Here is a 21,736-nt window from a genome sequence, read left to right as displayed (position 1 = left end):
TGCGCGAGCAAAAAGAAATAATCAAACTGTCGTGGCTGGCGAGAACGAAATGATCAGTCAGTCTGTTGACAATGCTTTCCTCGCAAACTGTGAACGACCATTACAAACAGATCAGTGAGCAATATGACACATTTCCCTTGGTATCAGGCATCCAATCCCATATCAACCGACTGGAAACCATCGAGGAGCTCCTACAATTGGACCCAAACACAGACTTGGTCGTGGATTTAGGTGCTGGCACGTCGGAAATGGGGAAACTTTGGAAGACGAAATATCCCCATGCACGGTGAGTCCTGACAAGCCAAAAAACCCGCACTTTAAAAAAAGAAGCCAACATTAATATCCTTACTTGAATTCAGTCCGTTCTTATGTGTGGACCCCTCACCCATGCTCCCTCTGAACGAACCTCTCATCGAACCCATTCAAGCTAGCAGCGCGGATTTCGCGGTACGAAACGACATTCATTTCGATGCCATGATCCTCGTGCAGTCCGTCCACAACATTGCAGCTGCTTGTCCCGATCTCCAAGAGCTGTTCACCAAATTCAGGACGCAATTGCGAGCAAGAGGGCGACTTTGTGTGGCCATTCGTCCATTGGACTCGAGCAATTTGCCTCTATTCAGAGCCGCTCATGAAACCTTCGCCAAGGACAGCCTTCCGGTTGAATTGATTCAAAAGACGCTCATCGAGGCTGGTTTTCGGAGAGTTGAGGTAAGAAACTGAAAGCTTGTCTTATTCATGGACGTGTGTACAAAAATTGGCATGATATAATTGAGGGTATGTACTTTGCAGATTAAGAGCCGAGCCATGCCTCACGACTTGCCCAAGAGCCTTTGGTACAAAGCCATTCGAGGACGCTTCTTTTCGAATTTGAGTGCGCACTCGGACGAGGAAATCGAGGCCGGGATTCATGAATTGGAGCAAGGCATTAATAAGGGCAGGGACAACGTGGTTTTTGAAGATATATTTCACTATGTTTGTGCTTGGAAATGATGCTGTCCAACCCACATACTACAACACCCCAAAAAATGTGATGGTGTTTTACAACTGCATTCCGTTCGCTCACTCGCATTGCAATCATTTGCTTTTCAATCTCATCCTTTGGGTACACGACACAAGTGGTGAAGCATGGAATATGCCCCCGCTTCAGTGGTCCCTGAAGACATAATTGACACTTACACAAGGGAATTTAAGCGTTAGGCCTAGTTGTCTAGGGCCTATCTCGTTCCCTTTCCATCCACTCAAGCATGCGCTTTCCTCCCCTTTCTTGTTACGGTCCGCTTTGCTTCAAAGCGATCAAGTTGTGTGTCTGTACTCCAAGAGAAAGAGGAAGCAAGCCAGTAGATAGGGCAGGCCTAGAATCAAACTAGTGTATTAGGAAACCTTGACACCCGAACTTGATCGAAGTAAAGGCTTCGGCTCTTTTTCCACATCTCTGCATGTCACTTAGCTGATGAAAAACTTCTTTTCACCATCTCGTTAAAGCAGGCCTTCCTCATAAAAGACAAATGCGCAAGGTCTTCATTGAATCAAAGGCCTGACGACTTCAAGAGACTCAGGAGGATCGATAACTCGTTGGCCTCGGATAATCCAGATAAGCCTGATTTCGCGAAAGCGTCGCCCTTCAACGTCGTTGTTGAGCAAAGAAACGAAGGCCACCTCTTTGGTCTAAATGTGGCCCACGAGAGGTGTCGTGATCTGCATGTTTTTTTCCATTCATGTCGAAGGTCGCCCTTGGGTCCTAATCACCTGATGCAAAACTGCAATGGACGTTGTAATCATAGCACATATCCTTCATATGTGCTACACGAAACAGAGACACATCAAGTCGGAACATGCGAAGACACGTGTTTTTTTTAAAGACAGACCGTAATTTCTTTCATGAAGACAGCAGCAGGAAAAGGCAAATGTGAAGAGAAACGTTGTTTAACCGAGATGGTACTAGTCAATAGGATTAATCACGTGTAAGTGTATCCTTCATCCTCCTTGGCCCAAGAGGGATGATCACTTTTATTTGTGCCTATACCCTGAAGACCTTGGAACCATGGGAGCTGTAAGGCCATCAATAACTTACCGACCACAAACTACGGCATTCGTCTACCCCTAACCACATGCTATTGCATATGTTCTCAGAGTGGTTCCATAAGATTCTTGACGGGTTAGTTGGTTCAGCATGTGGGTCCTGGTTGGAGTTCATTCGTGATCTGGGCTTTACTTCTGACAGATCATCAAACACTCATGATGCATTCCTTATCAGATGTAATCTCAAGACCAGTCGTAAATTGACGTTCCGGGACCATGCCATAGATCCAGGGGAATCAAGTTTGCTTTCAAAACTAATCCGTCTTGGAAAAGGGGTTCAGAGGGAAAGAACAAGCTCTGGACGTCGGGAACATCTTCTTTTCCTTCTCTTGCGTCCACAACGAAGTTGGATCATTAATTCCTTTCATCGGGTTTCTCCTCCCTGATTGTTCCATTCTCAATCTGATTAGGGCATTTTGGTTGCATTGAAGCGGAAACTCGCTCTGACAGTGGCATTGATTCTCTCTGATGGATCGAAAGGCAAGACCGGAGAAGCAAGAAGAAGAAGGGTATATGAACCTTTCAATTTTGAAGGTTATCGCACCGACCGCAACCTTCTCCTATGTCCACAAAGATTATGGAACGTCAAGGCTCTTCACAGGTCTTCACAGAAGAGAAGAGAAGGAAGGGGAAAATAAGATACTGCCCTCCTAATACGGAGACAAGTGTAGAGAAAGAAGAAAACAAGATCATTTTGAAGTGTTTTTTAACATTGTACTACATGGGCTTGTTAAAAAGAATAAAAATACATCAGAATTTGACTGGTCTACTTCAGAAGTTTTGGACAGAAAAAGAATGTGTTCCAACTAAATTGCCTGCCAAGTGTTCATTAACAATTTACATGCTTGACCTCGTCAGCCATTCACTGAGACAAAATATTTCATTTACAATAAATCCCTTCAGCCTTGAGAGTCGCTTAAAAGTCAATAGACTTAGCATTTCAAAGTTGAAACTTAAACAAACATTGAGTTATTGTGACAACGTCTGTTTGACGTACAGTTTGTTAATATCGGTCACCTTCCCATTCCAACAACTATGAAGTCACTGTGTCGAGCCACCTTCAAATACCAAATATTTCCTTGCGAACGAGCGTTGAATGAATGGATATTTCCTGCATGGCTCAGTTTTTTTTTTTACAACCAATAAACACACTAAACGAATATTGAGCGGTAGGAAAAAAAAGCTCACTTTCATTATCATTGGTGGTTTTGATGAATAGCTAAAATTCCCCCAACATAATCCGACTCCATCACCACTTGATGTGATGGATTGGTTTGGAACAACAAAATCCTTCAACGAGAAGGTCGTTTCCAAAACAAATTGAATCAGAACGATGGGAAAGCAGAGTCTGTGCAGAGTCGAAGGCACTTCTCTGGCTTCTCTTTATCAATTACTCGGCTTTCCCAGAGATCCGCTGCCCTTGGAAGAGAAAGATCTTAGCCAAGTACCATTGTAAAACTCTACCCTGGCTAATCCAATATAATGCGACGAAACCCAGAGACAAACCAAATACAGTCTCGCTCATAACTCTGAGCGAGACTCTATGGCGGACGCAACACATTTACACTTGGTTTCTTCTCAGTCTTCGACTCTCCTATGACGAACGATAAGCCAGGGAGAGTGGAGTCCAACCTTGGAAGTTATTTTTCCAAGGCACAAATCATGATTCCCAACTTTCTATCCATCATGACAAGAATGAACATGACAAATTTGAAACACGCAACAAGTTAGAGGGCACAAGCGTGAAGACCTTTGGTATGCGGAGGGCCTTCGCGTATGTATAATCCGTGCCAGAGCCAACGACCACCGCTGACTTCCACCCCTTTGGAAAGTTTCCCAAGATCCAACATGCTTCATGAGAAATGTGGCATGCAAAATAGTGGGACCATGAATAATGAACCGGCCCAATTGGCACAGATTTCCTCTCTCCCTGCCCAGTTTGACTTGGTAACAACACGCTATTATCTCCTCAATTGGTCCCAGGAAAGTGGAACAACGGCATTCCTCGACACTTAGATGAGCTCAAGCTCTTAGCCTTATTGGGTCCATCCACGGAAACCGCATGATCACTCAAATGTGTTCCACTTCCCCATTTACATCATCCGGACTAACAACCCACATTACCACAATAGTGCAACCAACATCAACCATCGAGGAATTCATAAAGAGGTTGGTTGGCACATGAATAATGGAAGGCCTGAATGGCACAGATTCCTTGCCATCCTTTTTCCTAACCTTGTGTTTGCTTGCTCCACTGTAACTACTCCCAACGACAAGAAGGTCTTTGTCATTGGAACAACCAGGAAATGCATCACCGAGGAAGGAAGAAAGGAAATCCCTTGGTATACGTGTGTAGCGGAATATAATGGTGGATCTACACAGAGATAAGCGATCCACACAAGATGTATTTTGATAAACAATTTGACAAACAATTTCAGAAATCTGACAATGTGGACTAAATTCATGTTAATATCATCATTACCATATCTGAGGCTCCCTGTTCTTTCAAAATCAGTCATGTCGATTCTTTACTTGATTTGAAGAAATGTATAAAATATATGAAGTGCATTGACGCTTTGGAACCTTGGTTAGGGAGAAAACGCAGACAGGCAATGGATCCATATAAACGGCAATATGACAAAACTTGTTGTGAGAAGGTGCACTAATGAACTTTTTCAAAAAAGAAACTTAAGATAGTGCGCTTTTGGATAACAATGGACGGTAAAACGCGTTTAAATCAAAATGAATCGCCAAGGCCCATTTGTCATCTGAAACTGGCTGGAAAACGAGATAAAAGGCATCCTCAAACTGGATCCACGCGGTGCAGTCATGTACAGAGGGTGACTAAATTGGTCATAAATTGTGGTCCAAAAGTTTTGCAATTTTCCTGTTAGATTCTCCCGGGAGCTTCTTTCCAAAAAATAAGTTGACGTTCCCAAAACAAGGGAGCAGTTGCGCTCCAGCTCCATTTGGGCTTCAAAATCCAACACAATTCCAACAATAAATCATTGGAAATGGCCTTTCTAACTCTTGCCAATGGAGCTGGAGAGCCGGGAGAAGGCTCATTTGCTATCAAATCCAGGCCAAGCATTGCAGAGAATGTCTGATAGATATGGGTCCACAGTCCCACTCCTTTCCAATATTCACCCAGATATTTCCAAAACTGGTCACCAGGCTCCTTCGCTTCCCTCTCATGCAATTTTGGCTTTCCAACGTTCAATTCTTTTACACATTGAAAACTTTATAATGCTTAGTCTCCCTCACTCTCAACTGCTCAGCTGAAGTCGAGTTTAGAGTGACCAATAAGCATTGAATGCATTTGATGGAGCTTCCCTTGTTGACGACCTCGTTTGTTGTCCAATTATCTGAGGATGGACTTGTGGACTGAAGTGGCATCAATTACAGAGATCCTTCGCAGGGGGAGGGGGGTCGAATATGAGCAAATACTGACACCTTCCGTCCTTCCTCCTGCATGAATGCATGCACATAGTTGGCTATAGAGCCAGCCACATCCGCCGCTCATTCAAGTGGCGGGTGATGGTCATTGAGGGGAGAAATGTGTCCAGGGAAATGCAGGTCAGTGGATCAAATCCAAGGTTGACCGGAGAAGAGGGGAACTGTCCAAGTGGGAGAGTCGCTTCCGAAGGATCAACTTATCTGCTTCAAGGCAGATCCCTCAATAGTACACGTGGAGGGTGAAGTTGGGAACGACCAGGGGGATGGAAACGCCAAAGCCAAGAGCCATCCTCGGCAACTACATTAACAACAACGTTCTGAAAGCAATCGTTGTTATTGTTAGTTTTTAAGGACCATCCTAGACTCGCGTTCCCCGTTCCTCCTTGATTGGATTGATTGTATGCAAAATGGTCGAAGAACACGATCTTGGAGCTGATGATTCGCTCACTAGTCTTCGTACAACTGATGCAAAACGTGATCACTTCCGATTTTCTGGGGCTGGGGGGAAGAGTAGTGAAGGCCAAAGAAGTGGGTCAATGGTTCCTACCGGGACTCAAAAAAGTCAGCCATTTGCGGGCAGCCGTGAAACCACAAATAGGAGCTAACGAAGCCATCATTCAATCGGGGAAGCGATTAACACGATCGAATTGATTTCCATTATGCAAATGCCCCAATTCGTCCTCACACAGCCTCAAGGACAGTATTCGCGTGGAAATGTCAGCCGCATTTAGTTCAACTTTCTTGGCACGACAAACCATCCGGAAACCATACACTTTCGTGGTTTGTCGCCAGTCCTTAGGACTTTTTGATGACACCGCCTTGTGTTAAAGCAACCAGAATCTCAGGTCAGGGCTGAGAAAACTTGGTCAGAACGAATGAGAACTTAGCAATGCAGGATCCAGAGAAGGAAGATGAAGCCACAGAAAATCTAATGACGAGCTAATCATTTGCTCTTTTTCATGTCAAGAACATCACGAGGAGAGCTAAGGGTCCTACGGAAATACAATTTATTTCAATAATTTGATGACAACGCACCCGAGGGATACGATCTCGTCGTGACTGACCCTCCTGGATTTCCATTTGATGGCCAGTGGATAAGAGGTTCTTGCTTGGACAGAAAACGAGAGCAAATGGTGTTTTTTCCAACACTACGGCAATGAGGGTGTGTACACAATGTACAATATAGGCGATTGTGGCAAGAGTGTTTGACATTAATCCTTAGTTGTCAGAGTTGTATCCGACGAAATCCATTGGCAAATCCAGCCTCAATCATCGGATTAGCAAATTACCAATTCTCAAGCGGGAGCTGTAGCACTTCACGATCGAGTAACTTCCCCGTTATTTGGTGAACACATGTGACATAGTAGTCACAATTTTTGCCTATTTTTTTAATGACCATTGAAATATGAGCCTCAGTTTCTGCCTTCATTATTCTTTGAAATCCGAGCGTTAGCACACTTTAGCTCACCATTTCCACAGAAAGACGAGTCAAAAAACAGTCTCGCCTCAAAGACACGTGTGCATCTGCCACTCTTGTTACTAGAACTTGGATTTAGAACTGGTTCAATTGATCAATATGGTTCACTTTATACACATATATTTTTTTTCGCACCAAGTGCCAAGGCATACATCATCATTAAAAAACTCGCTTCGTCCCACGAATCTGAAGAAGGAAAGCCATGATTTCCGAAATGGGCCGAGCGTTTTGAGGGGAAAAGTTTGAAATATGAGAGACGGCGAGGTGAATTCGACACGCTCATTTCAGCGGGACTTGCAATTTGGTACATTGCATTGGGGGAGCAGATGGCTCCGGAATTATTGATTGGAACAAAGAGAACATGTGATGTAAAAGAGGCTTCTGAAATCAGTGACATTGATAGGTACTAATAAAATAGCACAATAGTGCATTATTTGAACAGACCTATGAATCGAATGGGTCGCAAAGAGACCAGACTAAGCTCTTGGATTCTGTTTGTAAATCAGGTTGATACCTGACTTACATATCCATCGGACCACAGCTAGGCCGTCGTAAGGAATCATTGGAACATATCCTGAGTAATACGATCTGGCAAGCATTGATATGCTAATGCAATTGCATTCAAAAGCCGGTTCGAATCTCTTGGCACGGCGAGGAGACAGAATGTATAAGGTCTTGATTGTCCTTCGAGACCTTGGCCGGCCGTGTATATTATTTCACGGATCATGTTTTTGTGTAGCGTCAAACGAACATCCAATGTTTTTGTGATCCACCTTACCTGTTGAAGGTTATCCCGGACTGAAGAGGTGAATCGAGGATCGCCTTTGCCTGGAGACGCCATGGGGTCCTTTTCGAACCCAGCTGGACCACCGTCGCATTGATTCTGCTGATCCTTCTTGGCAGCCTTGAGCAAGGCGGCCTTTTTCGACGGAGGGGCAGGATGTCTAGGCGTGCGTTCGGTGGCAATCACGATTCGACTCTCGATTCGAGTACCGTTTAAGCACACCAAGGACTCATGACTGGAGAACAAAACAGAGGAGTAAGCATCATGAAACTGGATGAGCACCTTCTTATGATTGATCAAAATGCAAAGGAGCCTTCTTTTCGTCCCCATTTTCTGGCCCAGCGACCCCTCAAATTTGATTCGGTTGAGCCATCGAGGATGAAATCATTTTCTTCAAAAGATAAACACCATTTTCGACACGATCAAACGGGGCTAAAACTTGATCATAGAAGTCTGACTACCCATTTTCTTTGTGCTAGGGACTGTCCTATTGTGTAGGGATTATTTGTTCTTGGGTCTTTTATACTTTGTGTCCCACATTATGAAACTGTTTCCATCTGAAGACGTGGACTTAGACGATAAGAAAAGTGGTCCTTTTAGGCCTGATCCAATACACAAACAACACAATGGAAAAGGACAAAGTTTTATAAACAAGAGAAGCCTTGCTTGTTGTTTGGCAATTCTTTCATTCAGGTATAGTAACAAGTTGTGGCCTTTGCGAATTTTCCACAGAAACGGGCTTCATTGTATCCCTTCAGTTGGAAATGGACTCTCCCAGATCGGATTAAGGGGATTTTTTTTCATTGAATTGAGGAACCGGCGGCCAGTTTTTTGCAGTAGAACCTTCAAATTTGAACAGTTTCACACTAAGGTAGTACCATCTGTTGTGATTAAAAGAAAGTTGCATTGGAAAATGACTGTTGAATTGGGTTAGAACGCGATTTTGGTACGGATCATTGGTAATTTGTTCTATCTCTGGCTTCAATAACCTTCGTTTCTCCGGAGGTGGTCTTGGCCATGGGGCCATAAAGACAAAACGGGGAGATAATATTGCGAAAACGCGGGTTTTCTCGCTTTTATTTCATCCCTCTATTTCCCCTTTTTGATCTAGCTGCTGGCTCTTTCTTTATAGTCAGACACTGGAGAAAACTTGACCAAACCCACATTAAGTAAAGGCACCTGAATCTTCAGTGGGCAAGGTTTCATTCCCAATCCAGAATCGCATCATTTGATTAGAGCCCGGATTCCTTCACCCCCCTAGGGATTTTTAACATAAGAATTACGACTTACCTTTGACGAGGATCGCGAGTATTATTATTTCGAGGAGAGCCTGTAAAAGCAAAAAAACAACAACATGATTATGCACTACAACTGATGTTATGCCATTGAAGTGATAAGTAGTGTGCTAAGTTCCAATCTCGGGTTTCGGCTTAAAATTGAACAACTGACTTTCAGGGACCCAAAAGTAACTATCTCCAAGAAATCTGGCTCTCTTTACCGAGGATGAGGGTGTCATTCATAGCCCAGAGCTCTACACTTAAAACTGAAGGAGAAAAGACTACAAAAATAGCATTTATATTTACAGTTTTGTTTCGCTTCGGGGAAGACATTGAAATCTTTTCTTGAGGGAAACTTGTTTTCGTCAACTCAAGTTTGAACGCTTTGCGGAGAAACGCTTCATTCAAGTTTGCAGTTGTCAAAGAGTTAGAAGGACAGATGCATCCATCAGAGGACTTCAAAAACATTCTGTTTCTTCCCCGTCCTATTTTCTGACATGCCGTAAGTACGAGTACTTGAAGAAAATTGCACTATGTCGCCAAGAGACGTTGCAAACGGGTCATATTCATATTGGTAGCCTCTCAAGGCTATTCTAATGTTGAAACAGGACCCAAGTCATATTTAGAGAGCAAACAACCACGCGCACGCACCAAAAGAGGTTCCTTTGCCGCACATCCTGAGGCTTAATTTCTTTACTCTTTTCCCTTTTCAGCACCTTAATGTTGGGATGATTGCGAAAAGGTGAGTGTTGTCCTCGAAGAACGTACGAAAGTCGAGGGCCAGATTTTGGAAGGGGAAGGAGGATGCCTAACGTGTTGAAATGCATCTGCTCGCGATAAAGTTGCTGAGGAAAATTGATTGGGGTAGGCTCGTCTCCATCAAAACATACTCGTACATAGGAGAGGGAACGGACTGAAAAAGGTCTACTTCAAACTATTTCTCAAAAGTGTGATGAAGTCACTTTCGAAAGTAGACTTGATTGCCTTTCAGAATTAATTTCTTCAACCACCGTGCTCCCACAAAGAATCCCAATTGAGCCTTGGTGAAAGGGTTTTCGTTACTTCAAAACCCCCAAAGATGAAGCGATATTACCCTCCCACCTCGGCATGAAAACTCATTTAACCATGCGGTTATGAAGAGAAAACTTTCCTTCCTCTTTAACCTAGATAAGACTGGAACGGATCAGCTATTTTGGGCGCGAAAATTATTCCCAGTAGTTGCCACCCAATCCTTGGGAGACCACCTTTAGGTTTGTAACGGAACCCATGGGACCTTGACGAATTGAGTAATGAAAAACTGGGCTAAATTTCCCACTGACTACCCAACCCTTTCGATATTCGTAATCGTACAACGTTGTTCTGCAAATCTGCGTCCATCACTCATGTTGAAAGAATTCAAAGGTTCTTGATCCGAGTCAACGAGTTTGTAAACAGACAAACCTTCCCAAAGAGAAATCTGAATGAAAAGGTATTCTATTCAGGCCTTCCACCTAAGGTTAGAGTTCTTGGCAAGACAACAAAGGAGCCTTTCAAGGCTTAATATTATTGGGGGGGAAAATTGGCGCCAAAACCAGCTGTGAACCTATCAACACCTGGCAGAAGGGAAATTGCTGGCACAAAAGAACCTTCGGTTGAAAGAGTTTCAAGTTGATAGTTCCATAAAGTAGAATGTAAAACCTCGGAAGGCTCCTGCTTAATTTTGAGAGTTGCAGATCATCGAAACAAGGGTTAATTACGAATTTGTAGCTAATTTTGCGCATATGTTTTACTTCTCCTGTAAACAGGGGAAAACGCAAGTTTTCGCATGTTAATAATCGTAATTAGGGGGGAAAGCTGGCATTTTAAGAACACGTCGAAAGAGAGGGGAAGTAGGAAGTGGATTGCGTGATCCGTGTATGACAAGTGCTTCACAATATGAGAGATGGCGTATTTGAGATGAAGAGACATTTAAAGCCCCTATCTTCGCATAACTTTCCTAGTATTTTACAGTGGCAGACCACCGCCATAATTTTGTACGCGTAACTTTTGATTGGATCCAAGTTCTAGGGCCACTGATTGACAGATTGACATTTTCCAACGTTTGAATACCATATTTGACTAATTTACCGTTTTGTTTGTCGTAACTATCATTCCGTCGGCGTGACGTGGCCACCGGTGCAATACAACACCTCCAAGTGGTCACGGCCAAGAGTAAAATCACGAGGATAAGAACGCCAGCGGCGCTCCCGACGTAAATGGGCAGGTCCTCCTCGGTGATTTGCCAAGCCCCTAAACTGAGTGTGAGGGGTGGATCAGGTGTGGAGCTTGGAAAGACTGAGTCATTATTTCTGACGCCAACCGTTTCAGTTAAGATCGGTGAGGCTGTGAAAGCAATGGAATCGGATGTTGAGGGAAAGGTTGCCGTCTCGGTCGGAGATCCAAGGGCATCCTGAAATGGAATTATTGGATCCTTGTGAGCGATGATGGCAGCACGACTAACGAGAGAAGGATCCTCTTACCTGAGCCATGGATGCCACAAAGGTCACGGATTGACTATAGATTTTCGATTCGAATTTTCCGCCAGACTTCTCTATCAATTTTCGAAGATCTTCCACTGTAAAGAAAGGGAGATGACAATGGATTAGTTTGATTGATGGGAATTCAATTTTTTAGGGAAAAACACACCAATGAGCATTGCCTCTTCGATTAAATGTTGCCCCATATATTGCATCATATTGTATCATTTCAAAAAATGTACTCTCTAAGGAATAACAATATTTCGTAAGTAAATGTTTTATTCAGGTCTTTGAAGATGGAGCCGGAATTGGAACAGCTTTCAGTTGAGCAATTTGCTCATGGGTTAATCCCTTGCTATTCTGGGTTTCTCCATCAGGCATCAAGTTGGATGTCATGGGCAGAGAGCCATCTTGCAGGCTAAGCAAAACCGTGAGAAAGTTCAGTAAAAACTTGTCATTCAAACCAAATGATTCAGTTAGTTCTTTGAGCGCTTCGGCCGGTGTGGGTAGCTCAGTTCCATTTAGTTCAGACGTCTGGGTCTCATTGTGCCGAGATTCCACGGCACGGCTCTTGGCCCGAAGAGATTTCATCTCGTCTACATGTGGAACATGATCCAACAACAATTTCATCAAAGTTTCAAACGATTTCTGGTTGAAAGCCTCTGGATCCAAAATACCCTTTTCAACAACATTATCTTGAACCAGAGAGTACATCAAATCCATGCTTTGAAGCTTCCGCTCCAAGCTCTGATTGACCAACTTGAGGTAAATTAGATCTTCTTTGAATTTGTGGTGCTGATCATTCTTCTCTAGTTTGGCAATCAATTCCTCTTTTTCTCGATTCCATAGCTCTTGATCGCGTTCCTTTTCGGCCTTGTAAGACTCACGACACTCCAAAAGGACTAATTTTTCCTTCTCCATTTCTTTCGCCTTCTCCCTTTCCGCTTTCAAATCGAGTTTGACTTGGTCCAGGTCGCCTTCCAGCTCCCGGATCCTGAGTTTGAATTCTGAATTGGATGCCAAAACGTCCTGAACATCTCTTTTCTTCTCTTTGACCTTGTCCGTGAGGACGTCAATCCGCATCCGATACTTCCGTAATGTTTCGGACATTTCTATTTGATGACCAGCCTCCTTCAAAGGAGGAGGGAGTGGCCTCGGGACTTTTGAACCTCCCGGCTGTAACTGGACGGCATAACCAGAAGAGCCCAGTTGAGGAGACCGGAGTTCAGCCACGGTGCAAGGTGATTCGTAAACATAGGAAGTGGCCATCGATCCCAATGGTTTGTGACAGCAGGACCGTGATTCCACAAGCAGATCGTTCAAATGATTTCTTTAGAGCAGAGCAAAGGTCAAGCTTGACCTTCACATCGAACCTTGAACATGAAAACTGGAGCTCTGAGATCTTTAAATAGAACCTTCTTCAGCCAATTATTAAGGGTTACAGTTTCATCTTAACCAAGAGCCAAAATCAGATTTACTACTGATGAGGACTCTCATTCTTGTTAAGATCTCAGATTGGAGACTAAGGTGGCATAATTGAGGTAAATGTCAAACTTAAATGGGGATTGAATGGTCGCTTGACTCGTATCTAAGTATGGCTTACACGAAACCCGTTTTGGAGGCCCTGGTGTCATGAACCTCAGAACACATTCTTAAGAAATACGAACAAGTGACCAGATTTATGTGAGATAATTTGCTATAGCTTTCTGAATTGTGTTAATGACTAAAACGTTTGTTCCTGAGTTTAAATGTCCCTGTCGTGTTTTTCTTGGCACCCTCGAGTGTTTTGGACCAACTGATTTCCTTACGGTACAGCTCAACTTTTCTGAATCGGTTAGCAATGCCTTTGATCCTCCTTTCCTACTTCTTTCCATACGCAATGCTCATGAATGGCTCAAGTGATAGATGGCAAGAAGTGCCCTTTTAAAATTCCAATGAGTCGAATCTCAAGAACGACTCCCTTGCTTCCTTTGTACTGTGCCAGTGAGCCTTGACCAAGGTTGATCCAGGATCGGACACGAGTATTGATTGATCAAGGCAGGATATATCTTGGCAATTTCCTTGGGTCATTTACTATTTCCTGTTTATGATTGCATGCATGGCTCTCCCAACATGGCGCACTCGCAGTGCTGAGTTCTGTAAGAAATTGCGAGACCGAGTCTCCTCTCCATTTACTCAACAGGAACGAGATGCTCTTCTCCGGTTGTTGAACAAGTGGACAACGGCCTTGGACCAACCAAGGACTGACCTTATTCTTCAAGAAGCAAGACGTATATCACGACTTAGGGAAACTAGGACAGCTTCAAGCTGGCTACTTGTAGAAAAAGGCCATTGGTTTCTGAGCTCTGCAATTACACCCATTCGATACTACCACAAGCACTTATTTTGAAGGGCTCCATGTCATCTAATTAGAACAAGTAAGCAATTTGTTGGGCCCGTGTGACTTGACGAGCGAAATCTCATTTCATGCTACTGTTCAAAAATTGTGACTGAGAAAATGCCAGTAAACATGATAGCATGGAATTTTCCACCAAAAAAATGCAATTTCCATTTGTGGAGAGAGGCTTCAACACTTAGTTGTTACAGTTGTGTGCATCAATCGTATCTCGAAATGCAGGTTTTGATTTTGGCACAAATCAGCACCATTACAAAAACTAAAAAGAACGCTTTCCTTGTACGGACCGAATTACTTTTTTTGAGAGAAAAAACATGAACCAAGCCGTTGAAAACGTAGAGAAACCTCTCAATTATCCAAGATCATTATCTTATCTTTCGGAGGTAAGGTAGAACACAACTTGTTCCAGCTGCATAAATTAGCTGCCATGTTCCATGTTAGTGGCTCACCCCTCCACTTCAATTTCGAGTCCAATGGTCCGATGGGTATGGGTTGGCATAACGCGTGTTTCGCCAAGGCACATCGACTGCCCTTCCAGTTAGAGGGTTCATGCTGCAGTCAAGCTCTTTACCAAAAAGTGTAGATGTTTTAAGCTCTTTGGCTTAGCACCCAGCCCATTCATTTTGCTCCCCCACGTTCTTTTAAGATCACTGAAGATCTCTATTTCACCCCAGGCATGATCATTTCCTTCCTGCCGAGCAATTGAAGGGTGTAATCTATGTTCCATTTGGCTTCATTCCCTCTCTCTCTCTCATTATTCCCTCCGAATCTCTATCTCATCAAGGACCAAGTTTGCAACCTAGGGTAAAATACTCTCCTTGGAGGACTATAAAATCTGGTTGGAACCGCAGAAACTTGACTTCATTCTCCAGACGTTTGATTTTTGAAAAGGTCCGTCCATCTATACGCGAGTGCCTTGGATGGATTAGCTATTCAAAAAAAAACTCAATGCGTGTTTGCAAGTACTTCTTGCCAAATCAACCAGATTGTATATTTCACCCCTCTGCAGGGTCGAAGCAATGCCCCACACGAGCAATGAAATGGCTTTTTCACTAATGGACCGTCTCTCATTGAAGGGTCACTTTGGTCTCCACCAACTAATGGAAATACTATTTTACAGGGTAAAATATCGGCTTTGTTTGTCTGGACTTGGACACTGAAAACTAGGGTATAGAAAACCACTTTCCCAAAGTATGGTAGCACTTTCCTCTTCCACTGCTACAATAGTGATCAACCAATGGATCGATTCCTTTGCGATCTGATTTAGAGATGGTTCGACTACTGGGCGTTTCATAACGGCATCTACTCAAGGGCCAAGAGATCCAAGGTTTTGCGCGTGCTCTTTCTGACATTTTCAAAATAATTGGTCAAAAATGGAAGACACTAGGCACACATACTAAAGAATGTGAAATCCATCACTTTATCATTTTTTTTGTTCCTGCTCTAGACGTTGATGAACTAGAGGTGTGTATTTGTAGGTACAATGTCGCATTTCCGCGATACGAGTATTACGTGCGCTGGGAACGGGTGAATTAGGTCACTGAGTTTGAGTTGATTAAGTTTGAGCCCTTCTTTTCAATCTCGGCAGGTGGTTGTTCCAAAGCCCGAACTTTGAATAATCATGTCGAAAGAGGAGAGTCGAAATCGTAATCCAATACTACAGGTAGTGGACCCATTGGACGGTCTAACATTGGTTCATTCACCTCCTCCCACTTGGTTTTATGACGCCGACCAATACTTTGTGTGCAGATTCAGACCCTGGTCCGCAATTCAATTGAGGTCTTCAGCACACCCAAGTGGCAGTAATTGAAAACTTGAACTCTTTCCACATAAGTAAACAGTCGCATAATAGCTTCTTCCAATGCTTATGGTCTCCATTGCATTACGTATGTTAATTGGAATTTTTGCATTTTCAAGGGGTGTGAAAGTGTGAATGAACAATATGGTTCCGAAATCCACTCCATTCCCCCTTCTCTACAAATAGTGCATTGACTACAAATGAACCCGAACAAAGGCGAACCATTGTCAAACTCCGGCCACGATCATTCCCATCAACACCAACATCATCCCACTAAACTGCAAAAACACAAGAGATAGGAGGGGTATTTTCAGGGTCCCCAATGTTGATCTATGAAAATGATCACTCGATGCCTCCTGAGGGAATGAGGAGGGGGATGTCAAGTGATGTATTGATTTCCCTCTCATTTTTTACCTTGTAATACTACTTTCTCTTGTCGTGGGCTTCAAAGGTAAAACCCCGAACAATGCATATGTCAACACCATTTGCATGTTCACTCACGTGTGCACGGATCGAAACTTCAGGGAGACGATATTGTTGTAGAAGTGAAAAATGTTGCTCTTATGCTCTCAAAGAATCCTTTAGTAAGAGAGAGAAGGAGAGAAAGACTCTTAGTGTCAAATCTAATCAAGTTACGTTTGTCCGGAAAGTGTCCGATCATCATTATCTTCTTCATCATCTCGGCCGTCGAGGTGCAAGGAAAAAAAGTTCGTCAAAGATTAAGTGGCTGGTGGGCCTGGGTGAAACCATGTCAATGTTTGTCGTGTCACCCTAATGAGCTTTGAAATATTGTTTGATCATGGTATTCGATTTGTTATGGCTTCCTTTCTTGTCGATCTCCTTGAACGGGAATTACCCCCTTGGTCAATGTCTGATCAGTTATGCATTCACTCTTGAATAATGAACAATTCTTACTTCCTAATACAACCCAATATCCTATCAGCCTAATGTATGTAGTACGTAGTATGTGCAATGTGCAATGTGCAATGCGCCACGCTTAAGGCGACTACATTGAACAGTCCTCAAGTGACGAGAGACACCATAATTCATGGTATTGTGGCCCTTGATCTTATTTCAAAAGGGAAATGCCCATCTGCCCTTGATGAAAAATTGTACGTTTTCCCGACCCTTCCGGAGGGTCGGGGGTAGAGACAGGAGAAAGACCCCCAAAGCCAAAACTTTAAGTCAAAGCACTGCTGACATTGGATGAATGAAGGGACACTCTTTATTTATAGGCCATGACCAAATGGATAAACCGCACCAATGGAATAAAGAAAAAGTGCTCCCGTCCTAGCTGATATAGAGTGGCGACAACGGGAAGCCTGTTTTATTTGGAGATTAGCGTCTTTGGTATGAGGACCATTATTTGTTACTAGATTATCCGTCTCTGTGTTGTGTGCATATAGCATATAGCATATAGCATAAACATACAGTATATGCAAATGGACTCATTCTGCCGGCTTTAGAGGCAGTTAATGAGCAAGAGTTGGCTGTCAAGAGGTCAAAATGTTCATATGTCACTTGTTTGCCACTCTCCTGCAGTATGTAGCGTACAAGTTGAGGGTGTGATAAAGATATGCCAGGAATTTACGAGGCCAATGGGTTAAGGAAGACGATCGCCTTCCAGGAGTTCTCTTAATCATCCATCGTATACAGTTCATGTTGATTGTTGAGTTCGTACGAGAACGGGGGTTGGATTGGAGCCATAAATTAGAACTTCCTCTCGCCCCCCAAAAAAACTTTCAAGGGGTGTCTGTTTCAAGCAATTGTCCCAAACGAGAAGTAAATGTCGTTTTATGATCCACTTGACATATAAAACTGAAGTGTCCGGGAATGTCGTAAAAAGAGCGAGCGTGGAAAATAACCATTAAACCACTCATTGCCAGAGAGATCCAAACCCACAATTTTGTCCCTCAAGAAAACAAATCTCCTTTTCTCGTCTTTTCTTGTCCCACTCTCCTCTGTGAGGGAAGAAAAAAAACCCAAATTTTATGGCAAGTCCCATCCATTTTTAAGTCGGCATAATGTGTTTTTCAGTAGAACAAGCTTTCCCTCATGGTTGCCTTTTATTTGAGATCGCAATACAGCTCTATCGCACTTTGTTTATCATGGGTAGATCAACGGGGAGAAAAAATGGGTCATCATTTCAGATGGATTGTGCCTCGTTGTTGTTTCATAAAGGCCCATGTTATCAACAGTACATATTCCCCTCATATCTCAGTCACAATTCCGGACTCTTTCATTACTAGACCGGTAATATGAGGACATCACATTACTTTCATGTGCAACTGTAAACCAAGCTTTGCTGAGATTCTTTGGAAATAACTGATCTTGTTTTTCCCTTTTTGGCCTGGAGGGAATGAGTTGAGAACGACATGTATCGAGCGAGATCTTCCAGAACGAGAAGGTACCAGGGGTCGCAAACATCATCATCATCATCACCATCACCACCATCAGACTTGTATGGCGACTGCTCGGTTCTCCCTCTCATTCGTTTTTTAGGCAACACGTTTAGTGTTTACCATTCCTATCTTTTTCCGTGCCTCTCCTAGAGTACAACATGACAAACCAATACTTGAATTTGATTCCCCTCGTCCTTTTTACTTTCACTTCGTTCATTTCGATGGGATTCGTTCCGAGGTACGTGACTGAATATTGGCTTCTTGTCATGTCAAGGCAAGGAGCATTAATTACACTCTCTCGACATTCCATTTCTCTTTCAGTAACAAATGGAATGTTTCAATGGTGCATCCACGTTGCACTCTGCGTGCATCCTGCATCGGATTCCTGACATTCCTAAATTTATAATCAAAACAATCCGTTTGTCAAGGCCTCTGGGAGTTGGAAGTTCCCAAAGTTTTCATCCCTCATATCTTTTTTTTCCAGTTGGGCCGGTGGATTTGTCAATGGTCGTTCATGATCTCCTCTTTTTACGAGAAATGTCCCAAGGGACCTTGACATGACACGAGGGCGCTATGGCCATATCCAGGTAGTAGACAGTAAGACGGGATCGGGAGTGAAGATATTGCTCAGGGCCCTTGGGGACGTGGACAAACCGCTTGACAAGTTCGACTAGAGGCCAATGACATCCAATGACAGGCGACTCATCTTTTATTCACGGAATTACAGTCGAGAGACACGACTGGATTATTGAATTGCGCTTGATTTAGACTGATTCACGTGGCAGTTTATCAATTCTGTTAGTGAGCTCAGTGTTTCCATCCTTCAAAATAGTAAACTCGCTCATGAGGAAGGGGAGGAAATTCCAAGGCTAATGAAGTCGGGACTGAGGACTCCGGTTCTCCACTGATTACTCGTCTTTGAAAAGGCCAACAATTTTGATTGCCCCTCTGCCAACAATTCACAAACTTGGCGAGTACTTTTACGATTGGCACGAATGCCATCCTTTTCAGTTCACTCCATATATGTACAGACTATTACTGAATGGGTGGATGTTGAACGAGAACTGACGAATGCGCAGCTCCAACGAAGGAGAGACCTGACTGAGACCTTGTCAAAGCCTCGAGATTCCGAAATTCAACCGGGTTGGGGTGCTGGATACTACGTCTGAGGAGACCCAGAGAACAAAGTCAGGGAGATAAGTCGATATTTTGACAAATTGTGAGTTGAAGTTTTGACAAGATTTTTTACTTCCCTCGCCATCCATCGATATCGTGTCGTTTCCAAGGATCTCGTGGGAGGGATACATTCCCCAGCTCTTGTTTTGCCAACACAATGATATGTATGTCATTGACACATCCCAGAAAAGAAGTGTTTTCGCCTTTCAAGTCAAGGTAGGCGAGTCGTTCTTTGTCGAGTGTTCGAACGAAGACCGAGTAAAATTAGACTAGTTTCAAGTCGGGGAAAATGTCATTTTTCACAGGGATTAGAGCACAGGTCTTAAGCTGACAAGAGATGAGAGTGTGAGAGAGAGGGAAGAGACACATATGGGTGGATGGGTGGGTGGGTGTGTTTTGGATGGGGTTGTCTTGGCAGAGTACCTTGGGATTGAAGTAGTAAAGCGACAGATTGATGAAGTCTACCCTCGAAGGTAAAGGTTGTGTCTCTGGAGCAGCAAAAGTTGGAAAGGTATGACAGAACGTACGTAATGACAGAGCTAATCTTCTAGTTCTCTCCAATTCTTGACCTTTCCAAAGCCGGGTTTCAAATCACAATTGAAGGTACTTAATGGAATGAACTAGTGTCGAGAAGATGACTTAATCAGACATGCTGAGCCTTATTCTAATGGTAGAAAGGTCTTTGGGACATGTGAACCCGGGGATATCGAGAGAAAAGAGAATATTGGAGTTGGCTCTTCGTTATGCTATCCAAACATTTCCTTCATAGGACAAAGACAATATTTTTGTTTTGCTTTTTTTCGGAAGGTCAGCCAAAAAGGAATAGTCCTACTAGACCTGAAAACAACAGCCATTTTGACCTTGTACAAGGTTACGAAGACTTTTAATGAGGCATAACTCGATTGGCTTCGAGAAAAGAGCGCTCTCATGAATAATGATCATCCTATCCTATTTACTTGATATGTTCAATTCCATTACAAGAGAACTTCCAGAAAGACAAAGAATAGTGAGTAGGTAGGAGAGGGTGGCAAAATATACATTTGAAAGAGCCAAATTACCGGTTTGGCCAAACGGTTGACAAGTAACAACTAACATTGTGGCGAGTGCCAAAGAAATAAAGTTTGCACCAATCGCAACAGAGAAACAATATCAAAGGCTAAAGCCATTATTCGATGCACTTTGTCTAGAGAAAGGTTTCCAGACCAAATGAGGTCTCTTTTTCCTCTCCCCACAAGGTCTCTGATGCTGCTGTTGTATTAGAGAAACCTTAACTTATGGCCATATCCCAAGCATGTCTAATTCATAAATACGCCTTTTGCGTTCCCTTCTTCGTTAACTTTTCCCAAACCTTTTGCACAGGTCCTACAATCATCTCAATTCGGGCTCTAAACGCCGAATAGTTTTCACGTCGATAGTCAAGCCTTTAATTGGATCGGCAAGATCTTTCTTTCGCCTTCGAAACTCAATTTTGCGAGTCTGTTCCATCCCTGGTTATCGAAAGTATCTTCCTCTTTTTTTGCCAGACAACCAAGGAGTAAAACTTGGCAATTTGCAATCTGATCTGATCTAGGAGAATCCTATGACCCAAGACCGAAGTACATCGTCTAGAAGAAAGCCTTGAATCCATTGTTTAGTCCATCCTTGCTTTTGTTGGGATGTGTGCCTGCGTATGGTTCCGTCCAAGTTGGCCTTGCCTGGCCTCTTTTTGTTTGTATTGTTGTTCGCCTATCTGGCCAAGACTGGATCAAATCCAGTCGCATAGGACACTCGATAACATTCAGTTGTACAGACTACAGACCCAGTTGGCTTCGATGCCATTCCAGACCCTGACTCGCCAGACCTCCAGATTGGGTGGCATCGATCCACGAGAAACCATCTCTTCAGTTATGGTCGTGAGGGCAATATCACCTGGCTAATAAAAAAGTCAACATACCATGGCACCTTCATCAAATAGGCTTGCAATAATCTGAAGCAACTCTGAGAGAACAAGGGAGCTTTTCCCACTACTATTTTTCGTTGTTGATCCCAAGTTCCTTGACACTTGAGAAACATTGACAATCTCGATTTTTAAATAATAGCGGCAGGCTTAAAAGCACAGCAAGCTACCAAGCTGTCCCTGGGGAGTGTGGAGAAAGACATTGATGAAGATTTTTTTTCCACCGGGCACCAAGCTGAGAGTACTCTGGCAATGGCGATAATAGCATGGTCGGAAAAGGGGGCTAACACTGGGCCTGGTGACCAAGCTTGCCAAGATTTGGTGGCTTTTTACCTCGCAAGGAAGAAGGAAAAAAGAGGGGATAAGGCCATTTTGGTAGGGTCTCTCTTTCATCGAATTCTCGTTGTAATGAGAAAATAATGAGACGCACGATCTCGAACTCGATATCGCTTGCAAAT

The 21,736-nt window shown here is 43.3% G+C and overlaps 2 protein-coding genes across 2 annotated transcripts in view; one reads left to right on the top strand and one right to left on the bottom strand.

The window, feature by feature from the left end:
• Positions 1-21,736, bottom strand: part of LOC131888721 (uncharacterized) — a gene marked incomplete in the record, with an annotated part of 48,954 nt that overhangs the window by 23,933 nt on the left and 3,285 nt on the right. The window contains 4 exon segments of the mRNA XM_059237643.1: positions 7,794-8,034; positions 9,090-9,129; positions 11,183-11,504; positions 11,575-11,669. Of these exon segments, the coding sequence (XP_059093626.1) occupies positions 7,794-8,034; positions 9,090-9,129; positions 11,183-11,504; positions 11,575-11,669 (698 nt within the window).
• LOC131888733 (uncharacterized) lies at positions 9-1,052 on the top strand. The gene is made up of 3 exons (XM_059237660.1): positions 9-286; positions 360-711; positions 793-1,052. Exons 1-3 carry the CDS (start codon positions 72-74, stop codon positions 991-993), a joined length of 768 nt encoding a protein of 255 aa, XP_059093643.1. The 5' UTR covers positions 9-71; the 3' UTR covers positions 994-1,052.

Source organism: Tigriopus californicus, chromosome 10 (assembly GCF_007210705.1).
Source record: "Tigriopus californicus strain San Diego chromosome 10, Tcal_SD_v2.1, whole genome shotgun sequence".
Taxonomy (NCBI): domain Eukaryota; kingdom Metazoa; phylum Arthropoda; class Copepoda; order Harpacticoida; family Harpacticidae; genus Tigriopus; species Tigriopus californicus.
The sequence above is the reverse complement of the archived record's forward strand: the minus strand, read 5'-3'. Positions and strand labels throughout refer to the sequence as shown.

Excerpts from the sequence above, each read along its gene's own strand:
- LOC131888733 (XM_059237660.1), top strand. The coding sequence starts at position 72 with ATGCTTTCCTCGCAAACTGTGAACGACCATTACAAACAGATCAGTGAG. Across the intron at positions 287-359 it reads ACGAAATATCCCCATGCACG|TCCGTTCTTATGTGTGGACC; the intron begins GTGAGTCCTGAC and ends ACTTGAATTCAG. Across the intron at positions 712-792 it reads CTGGTTTTCGGAGAGTTGAG|ATTAAGAGCCGAGCCATGCC; the intron begins GTAAGAAACTGA and ends TGTACTTTGCAG.